Source organism: Haliotis rubra, unplaced genomic scaffold (genome assembly GCF_003918875.1).
Source record: "Haliotis rubra isolate DU_JTF1 unplaced genomic scaffold, ASM391887v1 Scf42, whole genome shotgun sequence".
NCBI classification, from domain to species: Eukaryota; Metazoa; Mollusca; class Gastropoda; order Lepetellida; family Haliotidae; genus Haliotis; species Haliotis rubra.
The window spans coordinates 2,183,549-2,203,740 of NW_025767102.1; the positions used below are offsets into that span (position 1 = coordinate 2,183,549).

At 38.4% G+C, this 20,192-nt stretch overlaps 1 protein-coding gene across 2 annotated transcripts; it reads left to right on the top strand.

Annotated features, from left to right (window-relative positions):
• Positions 1-5,726: 5,726 nt before the first annotated feature.
• LOC124288504 (ras-related protein Rab-5C-like) lies at positions 5,727-17,970 on the top strand. Of its 2 annotated transcripts, none has more exons than XM_046725025.1 (6): positions 5,727-5,802; positions 11,360-11,574; positions 12,065-12,216; positions 12,682-12,804; positions 13,157-13,250; positions 15,184-17,970. In XM_046725025.1, exons 2-6 carry the CDS (start codon positions 11,412-11,414, stop codon positions 15,291-15,293), a joined length of 642 nt encoding a protein of 213 aa, XP_046580981.1. In that variant the 5' UTR covers positions 5,727-5,802; positions 11,360-11,411; the 3' UTR covers positions 15,294-17,970. The 2 variants fall into 2 exon arrangements, with proteins under 2 accessions (XP_046580981.1, XP_046580980.1); XM_046725024.1 differs by lacking the exon at positions 5,727-5,802 and adding an exon at positions 5,936-6,089.
• The last annotated feature ends 2,222 nt before the right edge of the window (positions 17,971-20,192 follow it).

The window sequence follows — 20,192 nt, forward strand, 5'->3', positions numbered from 1 at the left end:
TACGTGCATTTTCACAACCACGAATAAAGCACAATCAGGGTTGAGATTTTGGCATTTAATGTCTATAATCGAGATTAGGTGTGTATAACCTGTTCACAACCAGTTTTACAGACATACAATTCTCTCCAAAACGTACAACTGCAAACCTAAAATACATCTTGCTTGTTTGTTTATTAACGCCACAGTCGGCAATATCATTCAAACTATTTGGCGGCAGTCTGTAAATTATCGAGTCTGAACAAGACAATCCATTCTATGCATGAGCATCGATTTACGCAGTTGGGATACGAGTACATGTGTCAACCAGATCAGCGAGTCTGACCCACCCGATCCCGTTAGTCGCCTAGCTATTACGAAAAGCATGTCACTGAAGACCAATCATCTAACCCGGATCTTCACGGGTACCTGTAGTCTCGAGCTATAGTCAAAGCGGTATTGTATAATTACATATAATTATTTAAAAGAACTATATGATAATGAATAAATTAAGTGTCATCAACCAATGAAATACGCCTGACATTTATTTAGAGGTCGATCCCTACAACGTGGACACGTCCATTTAAGTTAACCTGAGCCAGGGGCGTAGCTACCCTTATAAAAATACCGGGTTTACACATGAGTGTTGCTGAAACAGTTGGGCAAGCCCTCAATACTATCTAAATATAACGTTTTGCAACCTATCGGGCTTACACGAAAAAATTGGCTTGCTACGCGCCTGTGAGTAAGATCAGAGATCATATAATCCAAGGCGGCGAATATGTCCAAGGTATCTATCATAATAGAATGAGGATAATGTATACTGGATATGGTGGTCAGATGTAGGTTCATTCTGTTTCTCTCACTTATTCTGTTTATATAGGATCCTGTTAGTTGCAGGATAGTTAGTTATGAGTGAGTCAATGAGTTGGATTTAACTGTATACCAGTAAGTCACCGTAAATGAGTGAGTGAGTACGGTTTTACGCCGCTTTTAGCAATATACCAGCAACATCACGGCGGGGGACACAAGAAATGGGCTTCTCACATTGTACCCATGTGGGGAATCGAACCGGAGTCTTCAGCGTGACGAGCGGATGCTTTATGAGGCTACCTCACCGCCTTTCAACAGAAATGGGTTTTATACGTTGTTTCCATCAGTAGAATCGAACCCGGCTTTGCGGAAATGGCGACGGAACGGTTTAACCACCAGGGGCTACCCCATCGGAATTGAATACTAGTATAAGCGATGAGATTTATTTATATATATAATGGTGTGTCGCAAAGACAGATGACATAAATATACGATCGGATCTACAATATATATCGGTACTTCTTTCCTGTTGAAGATACTGCATGCAAATGAGATTATTTTGTTTTAATATATATATGCAGGGGTGGAATCCCCCGTACCCAGAAAATTTTCCCTGAGGACGATTCTCCCTAACCTTTGAACGTATTCATGTGCACACCTCCCCACCCCCTTTTTTCTCTCTCCAAATTCCAGGATCCGCCCCTGATATGACATTACCTATTCTAATCTGAGACATATTATATTATAGTATTTCATATATTGGGGCTTTTTTTCGAAACAAACGTTTCAGTATCGAGCCCCAGGCTCAACGTTTGACTTCTGGAATGTTTGCTACATCAAAGTTACAATTATTTTAAACTGATATTTTTAAAAGCAGCTATGTGTCTCAAATATAGTGATAAAACTATTCCCCCCAAAAAACCGGTGTCACTAGTGTTCTGGAGTGTGCTAGATAAAACTAGATGTATGAGACTACGTGAACGTTAGGGGGCATGGTGACATCAATATACCAGCCCACATTCAGAGATAACATGCTAGATTTCCCAACTGCTCAAACAGAAATGTCAGAATTTTCAATATAATGCACTTGCAGACACATTAAAGCCCGTGTGTACGGTTGATAGGTATCATTGTTAGGTTATGTTTTCTGCACATAATTCATAAACTTACCAGCGTCGTTGATACATTAGTTTCAAAATGTCAGTACAATGTTTCATGCAGCTACACATGCTAGGAAACGGAAGTGTTGTCCGGTTTCAATTTGACAACCGTTTGAAATGTATGTATAATTAGCCACCAGATTTACTCTTTCAACGCAGGTCGCTAGAATATTTCATATTTTGCCCTAACATTTGTATGTATTTTCTGGCGTATATAATAATCGTAAAGGTTGGACATGTTTGACAAGCATTTCAGTGCCTTTAAAATCTAGTATGACCAGGTTCAGATTAAGCCAACGATTCATAAGCTCCTGTGAATGTTGAAGCGCTTTTTCGTTCATAGAGTGAGTGAGTTTAGCTTTACGCTGCTTTTAGCAATATTCCAGCAATATCACGTCGGGGGACACCATTGTACCCATGTTGGGAATCGAACGAGCGAACGCTTAAACCACCGCCCCTCTTCGGTCATAGAAATACGAGGATTGCTATATCGACAAAACTTAGCATGTTGTTCAGTGTTGGGCACTAAAACTACGTGGGTTACATTAGAAGAGAGGGCTGTCTAGAGTGTAGCTTGCACACTAAATCATAAGTAAGGTGAGGTGAAGTGGGGTTTCGCTCACATGACGACGTGCATGCGTGTATATATGTGCATGTGGCTGCTTGTACTAGCCCAGACGTAAACAGGTATTATAGTGCTAGCCACACTTAGATACCATGCTGCAGTTAAGCTTGAATACCCCACTCAGACACATTATACTGACGGTACAGGCCTTGTTGTACCCATTAACGCCGAGCGCCAGTAAGGGAACAAGTGCCATATTTTAACGTCTTTGGTATGACGCGGTCGGGGATCGAACCCGCGACCTTCCGCTCTCCATAATAACCACGAATGAGCATTTGAATGTAATTATAGTGGAACATAAAAGCCTTGGTGTCAGGCAATGTATCCTGTAATCATTATAAGGCTGATAACTCGAATTGTTTTAATAAGAACTGGGGTCCATTGTTTAACGCAGCTGCCATGCATCCCAAGCTTGCGAGAAGAACAATGTTCACCTCAAACAACATATTGGGTAACAGTTGAGAGATATTTATTCAACTGAGAATGTCCGAGGCAAACAACCAATATTGTTTATATCACTACGATATATTTTCTGCAGCGTGCAATCAACACCGAGGATTCAGACACATTAAGTACATACGTTAGACAGTATGCCAGTTGATTAAATATTTCTGCTGGATTGACGTAACATAAGAAAGGGTTACTTGAGATTATGTAAAATTTTATAAAGACAACACCAATATATAAAGAAGCTCTAAACTACCGACCTGTAATGATCCGGGTTAGAATTGATCTTCAGTAACCCATGCTTGTCGTAAAAGGCGACTAACGGGATCGGGTGGTCAGGATCACTGACTTGGTTGACACATGTCATCGTATCCCGATTGCGTAGATCGATGCTTACGCTGTTGATCACCGGATTGTCTGGTTCAGACTCGATTATTTACAGACCGCCGCCATATAGCTGGGTTGTTGCTGAGTGCTGAGTTAATCAATCAATCAACCTACCAACCTACCTACCTACCTACCAACCAAACCAATCAACCATTCGACCAATCAAAACTACCATCTTTAATCTTTTATTCCTGTTTCATGCTTGAATCTCGATGCTCCGGTGGCGGTGGGTTAGCCTTATGGTTAAAGTGTTCGCTCGTCGTGCCGAAGACCCGGATTCGATTCCCCATGCACACGGGTACAGTGTATGAAGTCTGGCGTTCCCCTTCTGTGACCTTGCTGGATATTGGTAAAACCGCTTAAAGCTTTAGTCCCTCAAGTCCCTGTAAATATACTATGGATGTTCTTATGGTATATCCTACTCAAAAGAAGTTAAGGACAGACCGCTTCTTTCATATTGCTATTTATATAGTGTGGCATTACATGCCAGATCCACTGTGGTAAGAAGAGAGAATCGGGTGAACCTGAACTTCTTTTCTTTTCCTGGACGGTGGGGTAGCCTAGTAGTTAACGCGTTCGCCCGTCTCAAAGAAGACACGGGTTCGATTCCCCATTATGTGCGAAGCCCATTTCTGGCGTCATTTTAAATTAAAAAATACCAAACTCTCTCAATTTTACAGAACCTTTATTCAAAGAATTATGTTTTTTTTAATGGCTGGCGGTGGTATGGGAGACTGTCTGATCAAAATACATCCAAAATACATAAAATTGTAAATACAGCGAGCAAAATTGCAGGTACCCATTTTCAACACACTGGTGATATCTATATATGAGTAGCAAATTATTATTAAGATACTAAATAACAGTAGTCATATATACTTCATCCAGAAAAGGGCGGTGGGGTAGCCTAGTGGTTAAAGCGTTAGCTCGTCACGCCGAAGACCCGGGTTCGAATCCCCACATGGGTACTATGTGTGAAGCCCATTTCTGGTGTCCCCCGCCGTGATGTTGCTGGAATATTGCTAAAAGCAGCGTAAAACCAAACTCAGTCAGTCAGTCAGTCAGTCATCCAGAAAAGGGCGGTGGGGTAGCCTAGTGGTTAAAGCGTTCGCTCGTCACGCCGAATGTCCGGTTCAAATCCCCACATGGGTACTATGTGTGAAGCCCATTCCTGGTGTCCCCCGCCGTGATGTTGCTGGAATATTGCTAAAAGCGGCGTAAAACCAAACTCACTCAGTCAGTCAGTCATCCAGAAAAGGGCGGTGGGGTAGCCTGGTTGGTTACTGCGTTAGCTCGTCACGCTGAATGTCCGGGTTCAGTGTGTGAAGCCTATTTCTGGCGTCCCCCGCCGTGATATTGCTAGAATATTGCTAAATGCGGCGTAAAACTAAACTCAATCACTCACACGCAGATTCGTACCTAAAATCAGCGGATCCTCACCGGGGAGGGGACTCAACCATACACCGTGACGTCCTGTGGCACTCTATAAATAGTTGACCGCTCGTGACCCCCCGAAAACTAATACAGGCAAATATATAGTGTCAACAACACGCGACACATGCAAGCTTGCATTCTCTTGAACGTGATATCACAGTCTACGCACATTGCATATTACATTAGCCACATGTTGATGAAATATTTCCATAATAATACTCACCGTGTTACATTACGTCGCGATGTCCCTGATATAGCATTGTGCAATGTACCACATATATATTTCAACGTGACACTCAAACCCGGATAGGACCATGTATGCATGGGCGTTTCAGCACGCAGGATATAACCACAACTTGAATCTCTCTGCATGATTTGTTTGCACTCTACAATTTCAATCATTTTAAAACACGCATAAATATAGGATCTTCACAATGAAACCAGTTCATAACTCAAAATTTGATTAATATATAGTCACTATTTTGTAGCGAATTTAATTTATATTAACGTTTGTGGGGTTACAGCATTTACTATTTATGTGTTTTGATTGGACATTTTAATTTTTCAATTCAACCCGTACCATTCGGACTACATGAAAATCCATATTTCAGCTCCTACGGCGCCTTCAGTTACAAAGTCCCATGACATATGTAACTTGAATATACATTGCACGCATACGTACACTAGTGATACAGTGATGTAGCCTTCACGGTCAAGGTCCTTTCGGTTTCTCATTGTGAAAATAATAAACGACTTGTTGTTTAATAATGTTTATTAATATTCCAACTTTTCGATGCAAAACCAAAGTAATGTCTGACATTTAAAGATCGAAGATGCTCCGACTCTGAAATAAATTGTATTTGTGACGAATGACGTCATTCCTATGGGGCGTACATTTACAGCACAAGGTGCGTCTGGCAGCTGATATCAATCCGCGTCGGGTGATTGTATGAAAAATTGGTGAGTTATACTACTATATGCACTTTGGCATAGAACTTGCTACAAGCACACTAACCAGTGTGTTACATTCATGCATTGATCTGTGATTGTAGTTTATTTTCACCGAAGAATGAGAATTATATTTTTGTGCGGAGACACATCCTCTATCCGCATAAATTAGCCCTGCTCAAGGAAGGAGGGTGTAAACTGCGAAGATAAAAGCGATATTACTCTGTGCACCATCATCCTATATCGCTATTATTTCGTCAACGCTTCGTGGTCATTTCTGATCTAATTATATATTACTGGTAAGTAGATAATCAGTCGATCGTTGTATTTTTAAGTTCTTCTGGACGTGTAAAGAGACTGTCCGTCTCGCTATTCCGATTCAAAATGGCGACTCGATCATGATATGTTTACATCGAATAGATTGTCAAATTTATTATGTCATTTGTGTTGTTTTGTCCATGCGTGGCCCCAGTTGGTCAAAACTCAAACTCAAAGCATTAACCTAGTCAGTGGATAGTCATATTATGATTTGTTGTGCACTGGACAAGTGAAATTACTTGTGAATCTAAGACGACTAACAAATGGGGAAAAAAATGTCACAAACATGAAGCGTTACGCATTCATATTGTTCAAGGTATGTTTCATTAACGTTTGATGTTTCATAAATGAATCGGCTGAATCTGCTTATATGAACTTAATGTTTGAAATGTACAGATTTAGGGAAATGTTTTCAATAGTTCTGAATAAATCATGTCAATTTCATGACTCATCGTGGGTAACAAACTACTGTATTGCCAACCTCTGTTGATGTGTCGATTACTCGTTTGTCCTATTGTCCCATGGTTTCGTATACATCAACTTTTGAACTGTCATTGTGAGTCTGATTCATGCAAACCCCTCAACAACAAATGGTACTTGATTTTTTATTTCATTTATCCACTTGTCATTTGGAAAACTCCATTTAAATGAACATTACCTTGATTATAAAGACTTTTTGTTTGTGATATTTGGTTGTGTTAAATGATGACCATAGTTGCCCAATCAAGTCAGTTTTGTTGATTGAAATTATATATGAAAGTGAATATGCCCTTGTCTTTGTGTTACTGGCACAAAAATTGTAGATTCTATGGCTACCTAGTTAAAGCAGTTTACATGTTGGCTGCATCAGGTTAGGGAAAAATAAACTTATGTGTGTCTCAAATCCTGAACTGTACCTGAGTTAAGATCAGATCACTGTTTAGAATTCTATTGTATTCTCAATTATATTTATGCGCAGTCTTGCTTCCTAAGACTGTGTTTTAATTGTAACAAAATAATGTATGTTATTACATTTACACAGAGGTACAGATAAGATGTGTATCTGCGTAAACTGCACAAATATTTGTGTGAGAACTGAATTCCTATTAAGTAAACTGCGTTCAAGTACGCTTGAATTTTTGTTAACACTCAGTAAGTTTGATCTTGCAATCATACACACAGAAATGTCAAATCTTAGCTTGCCTACTGGATAGAGAAAAGGGGTATATTGAGAGGTTCCATTTCATTCAGCACATGAACTTGGCTACTTCCAGTCTTTCGTATCATTTCTCATATTACAGATGAAATATAAATAACCAACATTAAACTTTATTATATTTTTGCAATTAATGGAAAAGGGCAAAATACCCAATTGAGTTTTAGTGAGGTGGGTACAATTTATCTGGTTACACAAAGGAAAATTATGATACTCAATTGAGATGAACACAAGTGAGTACATAACTCAATGACCCAAAAACTTATCTGTAACTCTGTATTTAATTACTTTTCAAAATATCTAGTGTAGGACAAGATCAACAGTAAGGTACAAAAATGTACCTTTAATAAGAATTTCACAGTTACCCTGAACTGAAGCCGTCACAAGATTCTGTTGTGACAGCTCCTCATACAATAGAAACAAAAAGTGACAGACTTACGGGTAAACAATCGACAAAAATAAAGCACTTCTTGCCTGAAGGCTACCTGTCAGGCAAGGCACAATGCTTTGGGTGAGTGTCTCTACTGTTAAAATAAGTTGATATCAAAACATGACTCCTTTGTTTTTGACTGCACACTAGCTGAACTCTGAACTGATAGTGACAAACAACACTTTGCTGTGATGGATATATACTTTTTTCCTGTTCATTTACCAAAGAATAATTTCACATGAAACATATCATCTGTTTCATTGAAATCACAGAGTCTGTGCAGAGATTCTTATTTTGCAGTTAGACATAGGCTCCCTGTGCATCAACCTATAGTTTAGTAGAAACTGAGGGTGCTAGATAGTCAGGTTTCTCCTTCAAGGTATTTGTTTCATGTGTTGGTGATTTGAGAACACTAATTTTGATGTGTTTTTGTATTCACCCAGCAAATGCCTTTGAAATGTTCCCATTCCAAAATGTGAGTATTTTGTAATTGAAAGGAATCTTCCACTTTCCAGGTTTAGAGTTATTAAGAATTAAATGGTAAACTTGAAATGTGGCATAACTTTAGCTCTTGAAAGTCAAAATGAGGAATCATACAGTAGGTTGTGGGTGAGACACCTGTAAAAATTCTGGAGTGGAGCAAAGGAACCTAATGATGAACTTTGAAGAGCAAACATGTTTCAGAATACTGCTTATTTACATATGTCCATTACATTGGGAAATGCCCTGAATTGTTGCTTCTAAATATAAAAGATATTCTGCAATGTATATCTTAATGTGTAATCAGCCATGAGGCTCCTAAATTTTCAGTATGAGCAAATATGGCATTGTCTGCATCTATTTTGATGTAAACATTTCAGTGAAATAGTGATTTTATTTTTAGTGGGAGTGTGAATTTAATTCTTATGAATGTAATAAGAAAGGTATTGCACTTTGTTATAGTGTTAGCAGATGAAGTATATATTATTTAAATTAAATGTTGATATATGATATATTATTTAATGAACAAAACTGACATTAAGACTCCCAAACCTGGTTAACCATTGGTTAGAAAAATGCTGCATTCATTCTTCCTGTTACTTTAAGAGAACATCAAGTAATCTGGTTTTCGATTTTAAAAGTTGACCTTTCCTTTGGCTGTTGTGATTTCGATTGATGTCAGGTTGAAAAGTAACAAGACTGGCCAGAGAGCAGTAAAATTCAGGACTGTCCATGTTTCCTTGTGGATATAGGCATACTGACTTAACTTATTCTTAAGTGTAAAGAAACAACTGAAAAACCTACCGTAGAGTAAATTGTGCAAGTCAGTGGTCACATGTAGGGTTTTGAAAGCAAAACTTGTGTAGTGGTCAGTTTGTTTCAACAATAGTTAGCAGTGTGGACCAGTACATTTATGGGGTGGTGGGGTAGCCTAGTGGTTAAGGCGTTCACTCATCACCCTGAAGACCCAGGTTCAATTCCCCAGATGGGCACAATGTGTGAAGCTCATTTCTGGTGTCCCCGCCATGATATTGCTGGAATATTGCTAAAACTAGTAAAGCGGAGTAAAACTCACTCACTCACTCAGTACATTTATATTTCCTTAGGACAGTGTTGTCCCAGGTGAAACATTTTAGCAAACTTTGTGAAGAACACTAAGTATATGCTTTGGGTTATGTTTAGTGTTGAACAACTGCTGTTGGTTTTCCAGGAATCCTGTATCTGTGCATATTGCATCATGGAACTGATTCCCTTCCTTCTTTGCTGCAGAGATAGGAGTCACATTGAAAGTCCTTATACTTCCTCAACCCACAAAATTCTGGGTTAGAATTATTCTTCAGCAACCCATGCTTGTCATAATCAGGTGGTCAGGCTCACTGACTTGGTTGACAGGTCATCATATCCCAATTGCGTAGATCAATGCTTGTGCTGTTGATCACTGAATTATGTGTCCAAGACTTGATTATTTACAGGCCGCCACTGGAATATTGGGGTGGTGGGCTAGTAGTGGTGTTCCGATTAATTGAAATAATCGAAGATTGGTCGAAGTGACCAAATGACCAAGCAATCAATCACATTTTCTCATAATCGAACACAAAAGATTTTGGAACTCCTGTTTTATTTTTGAAACACTTGACGATGGAACATATCTTCGAAGATGTCAGGGCCTGAAAACTTGTTTAATTCTTAGAAAACTCACTTCACTAACTGAAAAGTCATGACTGAATATTTCTTGAGGACTCCAAGTTTATGTTCATGATATATTACTCATCACCTTAAAGTAGCAAGTTGCATCATGTTATACATATCTACAATAGTGAGTGAGTTATTATTTAATGTCACATCGGCAATATTTATATCTACAGTAACAACCATGGTAGGAAAATCTGAAAAATGACGCTAACCAATTTGTTTCGATGATTGTTCGTTGGTAATGAAGCAATCATCAATTGTGAGACTTCAACCAATTCCCAACACTATGGGCTAGCCTGGTGGTTCAAGTGTTCGCCCATCACACCAAAGACCCAGGTTTGATTTTTCACATGGGTACAGTGTGTGAAGCCCCTTTCTTGTGTCCCCCTGTCGTGATATTGCTGGAATATTGCTAAGAGCGGCATAAAACCATACTCACTATTGCCTGCCTGTCTGAAATGGCCATTGGGGCATAAAATAAAAGATCAAATTTCTTTAGCAAAATGTATATATTTCTGTTGTTTTTTTGTTGAAGGTGATCAAATATTTACCAGTACCTATCTGTTGCTGCTGCTTTTTTTTACCCAGACAGTATGTCTAGATGATACTACAGTGAAATTTGAGATTATCATTAAGTCATGCAATCCTAACTTGCAACGTTGAAGTTGATTTTTGAAACTGGTGTTTAAATGGGCAATACCTGTTGGAATCAGACTTGTAAACCTCTTGTGACCTCATGTTATTGTTTGTACAGGGCCTTCATCTTCTTGAACAATCCTTCTGTGTGGACTTCCTCTTGAATATCTCCTAGGTATACTCTTGAGGAAGTCCCTCTGTCTCAGGAATTGCCTGTAGATATAGTTTGCTTTTGAATATGCATGTAATCCTCCAAAATAATTTACTGATTGAACCAGTATTAAAAGACAGATGCCTCCTTTATATTTCTTTGAATTCATTTTGTAGCCATCAAGTTTGTAACTGAGTGTGTGAACTTCTTGGCTGCAAAGTAGTTGATAATCCTTGGCTGCAAAGATAGTTGCTAATAATCCAAAACTAGTGCATGTGTGTCAGGAAGAGATATTCTGTTTCCTTAAGGTCCAAGCATGTGATGTTTGAAACATACAGAGATGAATTCTGGTTGAGACTTTTCTTTCAGTGCATAAATTAAAAAAACCCTGAGAAATGAGAATGCAAGGCCAGGAAATTTGGCCAAGGTCAGTGGTTATCCATTATATAAAGTGGCCATTTCAATGTTTTGGTCTTAAGTCAATTCATACACAAAAAGCATATTGAAATGTTATAACCAGGAATTGTTAACAAAAGGTGACATTGATATTGACTTAATTTTGACCACATGAGGAAGTGTCCTTCCTGTGACATTGTTGAGTCCTCAATGCAGTTTGTATACAGCATCAGTGTGTACAGTTTGCTTATTTTAGTGTTTTCTTTTGCAGTTGTTACTTGAATCTCTGAAGTAGGCCGAGGTAGCATCCATCGTGTCCAACAATGGCAGGGCGAGGCGGGGCACAGCGGCCTAATGGGGCAACCCAAGGAAAAATATGTCAGTTTAAATTGGTGCTGTTAGGAGAATCAGCTGTTGGAAAGTCCAGCTTGGTTCTTCGATTTGTCAAAGGACAGTTCCATGAATATCAAGAAAGTACTATAGGAGGTATGTGTGCAAATTTCCTTGTTTCTATTCATTTGAACATATTTCCACTGAATCACGGTTTTTATTGAAATCTGGAAATCTTGGTACTTGTTTACTGCCTGAGACCTGAAATTTCTTCCTAAGGCTAAAGATGTCAATTCAATTAGCAGTTTTCAACAACTAAGCTTGACATTAATTGCCTGCCGGGGCTGTGGTATAACCTAGTGGTTAAAGAGTTTGCTCGTCATGCCAAAGACCCGGGTTTGATTTCTCACATGGGTACAATGTGTGAAGCCGATTTCTTGTGTTCCGTGCCATGATATTGCTGGAATATTGCTAAAAGTGGCATAAAACCGTACTCACTATTGCCTGCCTGTCTGTCTGAAATGGCCATTGGGACATAAGAGAAAGGGTCAAATTAGTGTCTCTTTAGCAAAATTTATATATTTCAATGATTTCTGTTGTTCTTGTTGAAGGTGATCTAATGCTTACCAGTACCTTTCTGTTGCAGCTGCTTTTTTGACCCAGACAGTATGTCTAGATGATACTACCGTGAAATTTGAGATCTGGGATACTGCTGGTCAAGAGCGATATCACAGTCTAGCACCCATGTACTACAGAGGAGCTCAAGCTGCCATAGTTGTATATGATATTACTAATCAAGTAAGTTGCTGATAAACAAATTTGCATAATAATTAGATTTTATGTTTGTTATCCAGCTGTAAGTAGAATATGATAAATGAGCCATTTTCAGTTAAAGAAATGAAGGTTAGACCATTCTTTGATGATGTGCTAAGCAGGAGTAGGTTAGGTTTAGTTATAAAGATCCAAACATTTGTCAGAGTGTAAAGTACTTAAGCTATGCATCAAAGTTCATGGCAATGTATATGTGACCAATAGAAACCAAAAATCTAAAACATTGTGGCGAAGGAAGATGTTATCCATTAACAGGTCATGCTTCAGCTCCTAACTCATTGTCAGTTTTAATTATGAAATATTTTCCCATTTTGTTTTGCCTGAAATGTGTTTGGGACATTTTTGCTCCTTGTCGAGTTCTGTTTTTTTAACCCCCATGACATTTGATTTAAACTGTACATACTCTTGTACTAAATGGTTGCTCTTGTTCAGGACACATTTGGCAGAGCAAAGACTTGGGTAAAGGAATTGCAGAGACAAGCCAGCCCTAACATTGTGATAGCGCTGGCAGGGAACAAAGCTGATCTGGCCAACAAGAGAATGGTGGAGTATGAGGCAAGTTAAATGTTTTCATCTTTCTTATTATCAGAAAAACTTCATTTGTCATAAACCAGGGCCAGTAGGGAAGCCTAGTGGTTAAAGAGTTTGCTCGTCAAGCTGAAGACCTGGGTTTGATTGACCACATGGTACAATGTGTGAAGCCCATTTCTGGCGTCCCCTGCCATGATATTGTTGGAACATTGCTAAAATTGGCATAGAACTAAATTCTGTTAGTCATCATAAACCAGGAATTCCATTAGTTCATGACTGACTCTTTATTCACATTTGCAATTATCTTGTGTTAATGTTGAAGGTTTTCTGTGTGAACCAGGAAACATGACAAAGGAAACATTTCTTTCTTCAACAGGAAGCTCAAGCATATGCAGAAGAAAACAGTTTACTATTTATGGAAACTTCAGCAAAGACGGCCATGAATGTTAATGACATTTTCTTGGCAATAGGTGAGTTGAATAATGGTGTTTATACACAAAGTTTTAAAAAGCAGTTGATACTTTTTAGTGTGTTTGAATTTTTGTCCTGATTTTTGTGCACTGATTTTGAACTCTTGATAAGGTTCCAACTGTGCTTTTTCATTCTCGTTTACATTATTTGGGAATTGATGGTCAGAATGTAGAACCTGCTCAGATGTCAAGTCTAATGAAAATGGCTTCTCATGATGGTGATAACTGTTTATCAACTGTCACCAACATGCAACTTGCATTTCCAGGGATGCTTAATTTAAAATCACAGAGACGAAATATTTTCAATGTGCCCTGGTGGCATGACAAAAATCATAAAACTAATCCTCCTCATGATTATTTAATGGAAAGTGCAATAAATTTTGACAAACTCAAGGCTAATGATTCAAGGCTAATATTTGCATCCCATCAAGCTGTTTGTCGGTGGCACTCAATCTCACAGCTTAACATGGGTGTGCGCATAACTGGAAATCCAGTTTTGGATGCTAACATAGTTTGTGGGTTAGTTTATAGGTCAAGGACAAAATGCAGCCTAACTATTCTTGCAGTTGTAGTGTTCAGGAAATCCAGCTCTCATCTTTACAGGTTGACATTCTTTTCTGATTTATTGATCAATGATTGAAATGGCTTAATTTAAGCTGAATTCAAAGGTATGGGCTCAGTTATTTTCAGAAAGGCACACCTAAATTATCTGTCTGGTTTCCAATGACACCCTTAGAAAAAACACTTTTCTATCCCAGATTTCTGTTGAACATCAGAGAAATTCTCCAGCAGCTGTTACTGGACATGATCGATTGATATGATTGTCATGATTGTCATAGGTACTCACACTTCTTCCCCATGGGAATGTTCAATGTTTAGCTTTCCTTTACATCATAAAAGTGAGCTTACTTCATTGCTCTCTTAGCTTTCATCATTAACATCATTTCTGAAGTATTGAGCATCCTGTTATTGAAAGCACAACACTTGTTAAATGACCCTTACTACAACAAATGTGACTGTCTTCAAAAAGGCTGCCTCTAAATCTCTTTCTATTAAACACTGCTATCATTACCTTAAACTTTTCTGCCAACTCATTAAACATATTGCCTTAAATGTCTGGAAAATGACAATGAGATCTCTGTTTACAATGAAAGTAAGGCTTTTTTTTTAAAAGCATCAAAATGGTTACCATGGCAGTTAGGAAGACGTGCCATTAGGAAGCTTTCATCAGTTCAGAAAATATGTATATGTGACATTCTACTGGACCATAAGCAAGATTGAAAAATATATTCAGGATATGTTTTACAATAGTCTGTGTCCAAGGAAAGGGGGATTTAAGAATTCATGGCGTCAATCAATATCCAAGTTAATTGATGGAGACAAATTTGTAGCTTCAAAACACCTTCACCTCTCAAGTATATAATATAGTTGAATAAGGTGAACTTCTCTTCCTGAGGACACAGGTTGTTGTAGTCTCAAATACCAGATTTTCTGTTCCATTCAAAGATCATGTAACGAAGGACACTGATGTGACAGTGACATCTGGATAAATATACAAAGTCTAAGTCCCTGATTACAACAGATTACCGACAGCATCAAGTGGGTTGCAGATGGATTGTGATGTCTCTTGCAGGGTATCCTTGTATCATCTACAGATTGCAGTCCTTTGTGTTGCCTTTGTGTGGAACAGCATGTGATTTAGGAATAGAATCGCAGGACGTCACAGACAGAAATAGGAATTCACTCTTGGAGGCGGTGGGGTAGGCTTGTGGTTAAAGCCTTGGCTCGTCATGCCGAAGGCCTGGGTTTGATTCCCCCACATGGGTACAACGTGTGAAGCCCATTTCTGGTGTCCCCCTGCCTTGATGTTGCTGGAATATTGCTAAAAATGGGGTAAAACTCATTCACTCACTCTTTACTTTTTCTATTTCAGCAAAGAAATTGCCGAAGAATGAAGGTGGTGGCGCTGTGCAACAGAGGAATCAGGGAGTGAGGTTGAACAATGAACAGAACCAGCAGTCAGAGGGAGGCTGCTGCAAGTAATACAACCATTTAGTGGACAGCAAGGCTGTCATGTGATCAGACTTTGGTCCAATCAGAAACTTTGTTACATCATGTGAGCTGTGTGCCAGCCCATTGTTTCTGAACTTGACAAACATGTTCAGCAGTGAAACTTTTTGAGGGTGAGGAGCCCCACAGATGAACAAACATTGAACGGATTACTTTACAAGGAAAACGATTTTTGAAATGGCGTCGTGCGGCTGTTACTCACTCTTCAGTATGGATGCGTATTTATTGCTGAATTTGTAAATTTTCATGATAAATGTCTCCTGATAATTTTGAAATAACAGAAGGGACAATTGGGGGTGGGTGGGTGTTTTGTTCTTATCTTCTAAGATTAATGTTTTTGATTTTGCATGGTAATTACAAGATAGTATTGGACAGTGTACAGAAATCAATATGAAACTACTCTCCATGTTCCACTTCTTTTGTTACTGAAGCACGAGTGATGAATTTGTAGAGGCTCCTCTTCAATAAGACTCTTTTACAGGTTGTAAGATGCTAAATTTTGCTGTATGATTTTCATTAAGAAGCAATTTTCTCTTCTGCTTATTTCTTGTCAGACCAGGGTGCAGTTCTGAGGTGTTCTTAAAACCTAGCAAAGAAGCTGCTGCTTTCTGCACAGACAGGTCGTTGACAATTTTAGAAGTATACATTTCAGTGTCCAGCTATGATCTAGCCTACATGGAAATGTGGTTGTGCTTTCTTGCTTTCAGCTTCACCACCTGTCTTCTCTTACTGTCCATCTTCACTGTGAGGACTAGTCTGTGCAATAAGCTAAGCTTGGTTTCCTTATGCCCCATAAATGATATATACAAGTATATCAAAGACCTCATGAGGATGTTGAATTGGCCATGTTAAGCATGGGCATGGTACCTTCAGAAGCGTTTCTGGTACCACCAGTTAACATGATGTTGAAATAGTTGACATTTGCCTGGTTAAGAATGGCTAAAGTTGAAAAACACCAAAATAGAAATACCTGTTATGGACATACAATTTATTTCAAGTGAATTACTCCATTTAAGTGTGTTACTGTATGTGTCTGGAAAGAGAGACAAATTCCTCCTTTGTGTATTGCCATGCCATAAATGTCACTAACATAGGCATACAATTCCTTATACTACAGTCAACTGTCTGTGTGATTGCCCCCTGGTCTGAAGTGGGAGTTGTGTATATGAGAGCCGAAATTGGCTGTTGACTGTAATATATCTAGCAAAGTGAGAATTGCACATTGTAATTTTGTTGTAAAGGTCCTGTTGTGATCGTGTATCAAAGATTAACATGTATATTCATATTCTGTACATAGACATCGATGAAGTGTTTTATACCAAGCCCATGAAGAATATACACATGGTCTTTCATAAACAGAGACAAGAAAGATGACATAAGGCATTGTATATGTGCGTTCATTGTGGTCATGTGCTGCAAGCATCAGGTTTCACTAGAAGATAATTCGACATTGGTTCATTCAGTAACAGATGTTCAAACTGCACATATTCTGCCAGTTCAACTTCATTTTCCAATTTGTTGAAATTCATCAAAATTGACAAAAACTAAGGATTTCAGTGAAATGAAATGATAAGTTTAAAATGAATTTCTGTATACCTGATGTCAAGTTAAATTATTAATTTCCTTGGATAAAGGAAACATCTACAGTCATTACCTTATCATTGTCATTGTAGTATATTCTGCTAATGGTGTCTAGGGTACACAACCAAATGATTGAGCTTTCTCTTCTGAAAACATAGTCCTTGAGACATGCTTTTGTTGCTAGTGTGTTTCAGCTTAATTGTACAAGGTATTTAAAATATTTTTATCTTTGAAATATTATTAATATTGGTTTGTTTAAATGCTCTTAAGGCCCATTGTTATTTTCAGATAAATTATTTTGACAATTGATGATGCTGTTGCTTGGTATCCTGATTCCTTTAACAATATATAGAAGGCATTAAGAGGTTCATGATGAGCCTGAAATACATATATTATGTACAAATGTCAAATTTTAGAATCAGACAGGATTTTGATGCAATTATTATGCTCATCACTTCAAAGAAAGCCTGTATGTAGTGATCGTCTTGTCTGCAATACAAAGTGTCATTTGAATGGAAAACAACACAGTCAGAGTGTCAAACATTTCCAGAAAAGCACCTATACTGACTGATACTAAGGTTATTCCTTCAAGTGAATGAATAGCAAAATTGTAATTGTTTGCAGATTTTCATCCATCGAGTCTGTGTCATACTGTCAATGTTTCATACAGACAAGTGCAGGAAACAATATTATGAAAATTATCTTGAAATGTTTATCTTTTAGAAAATCATTCTAATGAGTGTAATTTATGAATTAGGCATGGTTTGTCTGCATCTTTTTCAGGTTGATCAGCACCATACATTACCATTTCATCAAGTAATGATATTATTGGCACAGGTCTGTATTGAAGACTCACTTGATGACTTTCTGACCATTGAAGATCTGAGTTGATAGGTAGTTAGGCTGACTCAGTTGACCATGGACACTATCATAGATAATATTCAAAGATGCGGTTTGCTCATATATGTCGGTCCTGTTCATGGATGTTGCAGGGTTCAACTGTGTACAAACTGATGGAAACCGTGTATAATGTACACTTCACAAATAAACTTCTGTATATAGTAAAGAAGTAAGATCTTGTTTGTTATTTTTTATCCTTCAGATTGTAATTGCGGTTTGCTGGAGGAGTCCATCCTTCCGTTGAAACTAATAGGACAGTGTGACTTTGCTAATAATGATGGTAATGCTGTTTATATTACACTTTATTTCCATACCACACAGGAACATACTCAAATTACAGGACAAGTGATTGTAGTTTGGTGAGAAACACATAACCAGAACTGCAGAGTCAGTGGGAAGAGATGTGTTTTAGAATAGATTGTGAGGAATAGGTCCCACAGAGAATGGACATCTACTCTTCAGGATCAGCAGCTGAATGGTGTGGATTGTTGCTCATGCTAACAGTCCTTTGGTTCAAACTAAAGTATTTATATGCCAGTGATTTACTTGGATTACAAACTGCATTAACAACTTTAAGCTGATGTTTTTGTTTGTTGTTTAATGCCACATTCAGCAATGATCCATCTATATGGAGACAGTAAGTCATTGACTGGACTAGACAATCCAGTGATCAACAGCATGAGCATCGATCTAAGCAGCAGTTGGGATACAATGACGTGCCAACAAAGTCCTTTAGTCTGACCATCCGATCCATTAGTGACCTCTTACGACAATCATGGGTGGTGAAGACCAATTCTAACCCAGATATTCATCAGTTTCAACTGTACACCTTAGTAGCTCCATGATGTAAAGGTGTCAGAGTAAAATGTCCAGGAACCATCAGGAATGTATTGAAATGATCTGCTTGTGTATATTATTTGTCTACAAGACATCAAGGCATTCATTTTCAAATTTTCAAAAATCTCACTATGGAAGCTAGGGAAACTTGGTTTCTCAGTCTAATGTTCAATGTTTTTATACACTTGTCAGAGAGATCTAGACTACCAGTTGTCCAACTTTTATTTTTGTGGAAGAAGCGGTGGCTGAGTGGGTTGACTTTGTGTGGGTGCGATACCCCAATGGGAGTCAACCCATCAAAAGTACTAGAATCTGTACTTCACTGAGAAAGTAATCCGAAAAATGTAACCTGTCACAATGTTTTTGTTTACAGAAACACAGAATTGAGACATAACTTGAGGCATGCCAATCATGACAAATTTGGATCTTTTCCTCTGATACTGACCTGTCTGCACCTTAGAGAGGGCCAGGGTCACTACAGGTCAAAATATGAAAACTCTCATGACAATTCAGATACATCGTCCTCGGTACCTAACTTCCTTAGACCAACATATACACATCTCAAACATTGAGCCGACACACGGTGATGTACTGGAATACTATTCAAAGTGGGATGAAGCACAGCTCGGTCACTCTTATGTCGCGAATGTGTCAAAGGGGGCTTTGGAAGTTCTATTGGTAGTAGTGTTTGTATTGATGCTTCTTGCAAGTAATGCTTTTGTATGTGATCCATGGCTTTGAAGATCAAGGTGAGTCACTGGGAAGTAGATGTCCCCCAAAGGTTGTGTACACTCAACATTCTGAGCATTTAACTTCGGAATTTGACGTAACGATTTCCAGACAGTTCACGACTATGATTAAAGGTCAAGGTCATCAAACCGGAAGTGCTTGTTCCCTGTCTTTTCTTTCTTATTATTATTCTGCACGGGTATGTACTTTCCCAAACCTAACAGTGAGAGAATGAGTTTACTTTTACGCCGCTTTTAGCAATATTCTGGCAATGTCAGAACGGAACTGCCTATAACTTAGAGGAGAATGTAACTGAAGGCATTGGACTTTCTGTTTCAAATGTGTAACTCATTGATCAGGTTTATTTCTCGACCTGCATGCATATTCTCTTAATGCAGAGGGGTATCGTGAGGACGTCTTATTTTAATGAGCTTTTAAGAGAGTGATTTGTGACTTACGCGAATTTTAGCAATACTCCTGTTATAATTCCCCGCGAATTCTTCACTCTATGAAACGAAAGTTAATCGGGCTTTTCTATGACGTCAAGAAATGACATGATCAATTTTGCAATTCCACATTTGTTTCATCAAATACCATCGATCTTCGATCGAACATTAAGCCTGTGGAAGGTCTGTCAGCCAATGACAAGAGTTGTCTGTTCTTGGAACAGATAAAGCTTTGATCATTACAATTTGCTCAAGCTGGAGATGCACTGTCATTCAATAGATAACGGCAGATAATGAGCTAATCAAGATCGTTTAAAGGCGGACTCGACTCAGACAGAATTTGCAGTCTCAGCAAATTCAATTCAAGTTGTTTGAATCA